Source organism: Micromesistius poutassou (assembly GCF_964030765.1).
Source record: "Micromesistius poutassou genome assembly, contig: SCAFFOLD_7036, whole genome shotgun sequence".
Lineage (NCBI taxonomy): Eukaryota > Metazoa > Chordata > Actinopteri > Gadiformes > Gadidae > Micromesistius > Micromesistius poutassou.
Window position 1 is genome coordinate 1 of NW_028178084.1, and position 4,569 is coordinate 4,569.

A 4,569-nucleotide genomic window follows, 5' to 3' on the forward strand; every position below is an offset into this window, starting at 1 on the left:
GACGGATTGCTGCATCTTTTTTAACGTGAGCCCGTCAAAGACCCCGTCTATAGACGACATAGCGATCTCTATCTTACTGAATATCCTGTGGTATTTAACAAAACCCCGAACACAGATCAAATACCGGCGAGCCGGGTTACCTGAGGAACGGACCGCAGCGAGCTCTGGCCCGGAAGGTTCTGGGGGCTCTTCATCATGGCCGACCTGCATCGTCATCACAGAACATAACGTTGAGGTGGTCACGCATCAAGAACTAAACATCCCACCATAACCACAGCTTATAGGGTACGTGCACCAGGGTGCACAGAGGGCACCCCGGCAGACAGGACGTGGTTGCAGCCCTTCCTAGCAGCAGCGTGTTCCCACTGTGGGGTCATGTGGGGTCACCTACCCCGTGCCGGTGGTCTTCTGCGGCCGTCTCCGGTGGAACTCGATCTCATCCACGGTCCACACGGCGCCCTTCACGTTCTCCAAGCGCACAAAACACTTGTGGAGGCTCAGGTTGTGTCTCACTGCATTCTACAGAGAGGAGGTGAAGAACACACACACACACACACACAAGCGCACACACACACAGATTAATTGATAGCTTTAGCTATTCTGCCAGGTGCTTTTTTTTTAAATCGTGCTTTGCTTTGATTGAAGTTGCTTTGGATAAAAGCGTTCTTCTATTTTTGTTTTGTTTTCTAACTCAACATAATTGCTAATGCTAATCAACGTGATGTTGCATTGTTATTAGACGTTAACATTCAGAGCCGTTCACAAAGCGCTTAACGCACGTACCTTCCAAGTCGCCGCGTTTCGCCGGAAATACGCAAAGGTCCTGGTGAACCAGTTGTAGATTTCGTTCAGTGTCAGCTGTCTTCGGGGAGAGTCATAGATCGCCTGCGAAACAACAAAAAGACAAAAAAAAACGTTTGCTATCTGGCTATCAGGGAATTGATTGATGTGTCCATTAATCATCATCTTAGTGGTGATCAGGAGACAGATGGGACCCTGCATTACCTGTCTGATGAGCGACGCGTACGTAAACGGCGGTCTCACTTCTGTGCTGAGGTAGAACTCCTTGTTGTCCACAATGTCTGTTCAACAGAAACCCAGGATTCATCAGTTCCCAGAGATAACAACTGTACATTGATCTTAGCTTTACATACGTCATATGTAGAGCTGTGGGCTACGTTTACATATATGGTCAACCTACAGGTCATATATAGAGCTGTGGGCTACGTTCACATATATGGTCAACCTACAGGTAATATATAGTGCTGTGGGCTACGTTTACATATATGGTCAACATACAGGCAATCTATAAGGCTGTGGGCCACATTTAAATATATGGTGGACATACGACATACATAAGTCAACTATAGCAGCGATTCCTTAACAGGGAGACGTGTTCCCTGAGGGGGACTTCTGAAGGACTGAAGGAATTATTTTAGACGAGAAAATGTTTAAAACAACGAGAAAAATGGGAATCTGCAAAAAAAGACAAAAGCTAAAACAGAAACAAAAACATGTTTTCATCTATGGGATATATGTGCAAATGCTCCGCCCCCCCCCACCCCCCACCCCCCCCTTAGAGACCGTCGTTATGCCATCCAAGATTTAGTTTCAAACTTCTCAGCTTCATCCAAGGTCATCCCCATAAACGAGGCAAAACGCTTTTCCTCCTTTTCTCCCCGTCCTCCCTCCCTGACCGGATAGACTCTCAGTGGCACCACTGATCTACAGCGCTGCCCTGGGGGAGGCCCCCCACGCCGGCCCCCCTCTAGATAAGCTGGCGCACCTGTACCCGGTACATAAGGGCCCTCTCCACGCTGCGGGTCAGTGACCTAGGGGGGTTGACCTCTCGGTGGGGGGGGAGGGGGCTGACCTTGGCTCATGGAGCGGCTGTAGCGGCGCCGCACCGGCGTGCCGCTGAAGACGCCGTTGGGCGTGAGCACGGCGGGGGAGTCGGAGTGCGGCGTCAGGGGCGTGGTGGGCGCCGTGGCGCTCTGGGACAGGCTCATGGGCAGGGGCCCCTTGGGCGGCGTTGCCTGGGAGAAGGAGCCGTTGGAGGCCGCGTTCCCCTGTGGACGACAACAAAACAGGGAACACGAGACACAAGACGTGAGCGCAGAGCGGGGCACGTGAAGGGACGGTGGATGTGGAGGGGAGGGGTGGCTCCCGGAGGCGCGGCCGCGGCCCGTGACGTACCGACTGCGCCTGTTTGATTTCAGACGACTTCAGGTGGGCCATCATGGCCTGTAGTCGCTCCTTGTCTTTTTTCAACTGCGTCAGAGGAGAAAGGGACAAAAGAGGGCGGTTTAGCGACTATAAATACACTCCTGAGGGTTCAACGACACAACTAGTTCTAGGTGTTCCACCGTTACAGTGTTTCTTAAAGGGATACTATCTTTTTACAAAGGATGTAACACCTTTGAAATGGACTAGAGCCATAACACCCGGCCTACCTGGAGCTCCAGCTGCTGCACCACTTGCATCTGCACACGACACTGCGCCGTGCTCTTGTCGTCGAGTGTGTGCTCAGTGTTCAGATGCCTGGTGGTTAAACACATAGCAACGCTCGGTTACCAACACAGCTCACAGCTGTGTGTGTGCGTGTGTGTGCGTGTGCGTGTGCGTGCCGCGGCCAACAGCAGGTAGGACGCGCGCAAGGCAAACATCAACAGAGACAAAAACAAGTATCGACATGAACACAAACGTCACAACATGCAATGTTTGATTTTGTGCATTCGAGCATTACAGTTTTTTTATACCATTCAGAAATGCTCTGGATGTATAAATGTGCATTAGGCACTTTTAAATTAAACTGAATTGAATATACTGGGGGAAACAAATTGTAGAAATTGGTTTTCAAATTCATTAGATATGCTTAATATGCAAATGTCCCTAGGTCGAAGAATAACACTGTCAAAAGTCTTGATTTGTCTGCAGTACTGATTAAGCACACATATCCAATTGTGATTTTGTAAAATAAATAGAGAAAATGATTTGTTGTGATGTGATAACTATCTGTTGTAATCAATTGGTTGACTCTAATTCTGAACAGACCAAAGCCCAAAGCACACGGCCGCGCCGGCACACACGCTCAACGCCGTTGAATTCCCTGCTCTGAAACACAGCACTGCTCCGACACACACAGACTAGCTCCGCTAGTACGTTCATCTGTGTGTTTCGGGGGCATCAAATTGTCAGAACGTAAACCGGTCTTTAAGTGACTCCCGGAGCCCCGGCCCCATGGAAGCACATGGGGCCAGGGGCCGGTGGGGGGTGTAGATGCAGATTAACTCAGAACTCACTTGAGGAAGGCCTGGTGGTCCCCGAAGACGCTCTCGCACCCGGGCCACTTGCACATGCCGTTGCCGTACAGAGTGTGACTGCCGAGGTCGTCCAATGACACGCTGCAGGGGGGGACAGACCAATCACAGCGCGGCGTCAGCAGTGCCTCTCTGTCCGCCACTCTGCCCAGACGCCCAGCGGGTGTGGATCGATGATAGTCGCGGCCCATGATTGAGGTGTTTTGTTTTTGTTTACTGCCACGCACGTAGGAACTCACCTTTCTTTTTTCCTATGGAGAGACGAGTGATTCCCATTGGCCGAGGCCTGTTGACAGGACGACTCTCTGCTCTCTCCACCAGGGGACAGGCTGTTACCGTTCTCACAACCTGTAATTACATGTGACCGCCACATAGACACACACACACACACACACACACACACACACACAAAGCTGTCAACAAGACACACAGTGCCCCCACCCCCCACCAACGCTTGTTGTTGAAGAGTAATCATCTCCAGATGAATATAGGCTTGCTGTTGTCCAGCATCATTTCAAATTAAAAGCATACCAACCTTAATTACAACAATAACCACAACCATAATTGCAATACAAATAATTGATACTATGTACTATTTATATTAAATGTATACAGATTTTAATTACGTACACTATTAATAACAATAATTATAATTAAACATTTAAATATGAATAACAACAACAAAAAACATATTGACACTATTAACAAAGCGAGAGGTTTAATAATAATTAATCCAACGCATGCTCGACAAAACAGTGTCCGGCCAATGTATTGTACCGACCACTGTGTGCTCCCCTGACCCCAGCCCTCTGTGTGGGTTCTCCCCAGGCTCTGCGTGGTGCCAGCACCCACCTTGTGAGGCGCTGAGGCCGTTGGGCAGCACGGAGAGCAGGCCCTGCCTCTGGAGGTTGAGGAGATGCTGCTGTTGGACCTGGAGCAGCTGCTGCTGGATGGCCATCTGCTGGGCTGTCAACTGGAGAGGGAGAGGGAGAGGGAGGGGTGACGGAGAGGGTGAGGGAGAGAGTGAGGCACAGAGAGAGACAGAGAGAGAGACACACAGAGAGACACACACAGAGAGACACGGAGAGAGACAGAGACAGAGAGAGAGACAGATAGACACAGTGAGAGAGACAGAGACAGAGAGAAAAAGAGAAAGAGAGAAAAACACGTCCGTCAACAAACATGCAAATAAACACACATACACATAACAAAAGAGCATTCCTCCCTCCCTCCCTCCCCCCTGGCCCCT

At 50.1% G+C, this 4,569-nt stretch overlaps 1 protein-coding gene across 3 annotated transcripts; it reads right to left on the reverse strand.

Annotated features, from left to right (window-relative positions):
- Window positions 1-101: 101 nt before the first annotated feature.
- LOC311374806 (forkhead box protein P1-B-like) lies at window positions 102-4,557 on the reverse strand. 3 transcript variants are annotated; one of them, XM_084490567.1, is made up of 10 exons: window positions 4,173-4,557; window positions 3,560-3,668; window positions 3,303-3,404; window positions 2,454-2,541; window positions 2,197-2,271; window positions 1,874-2,069; window positions 1,006-1,082; window positions 784-885; window positions 392-519; window positions 102-204 (listed from the first exon to the last, which is right to left on the reverse strand). In XM_084490567.1, exons 1-10 carry the CDS (start codon window positions 4,537-4,539, stop codon window positions 117-119), a joined length of 1,332 nt encoding a protein of 443 aa, XP_084346693.1. In that variant the 5' UTR covers window positions 4,540-4,557; the 3' UTR covers window positions 102-116. The 3 variants fall into 3 exon arrangements, with proteins under 3 accessions (XP_084346693.1, XP_084346694.1, XP_084346695.1); XM_084490568.1 differs by lacking the exon at window positions 4,173-4,557 and having other exon boundaries at window positions 3,560-4,039; XM_084490569.1 differs by lacking the exon at window positions 4,173-4,557 and having other exon boundaries at window positions 3,303-4,039.
- Between the last annotated feature and the right edge of the window lie 12 nt (window positions 4,558-4,569).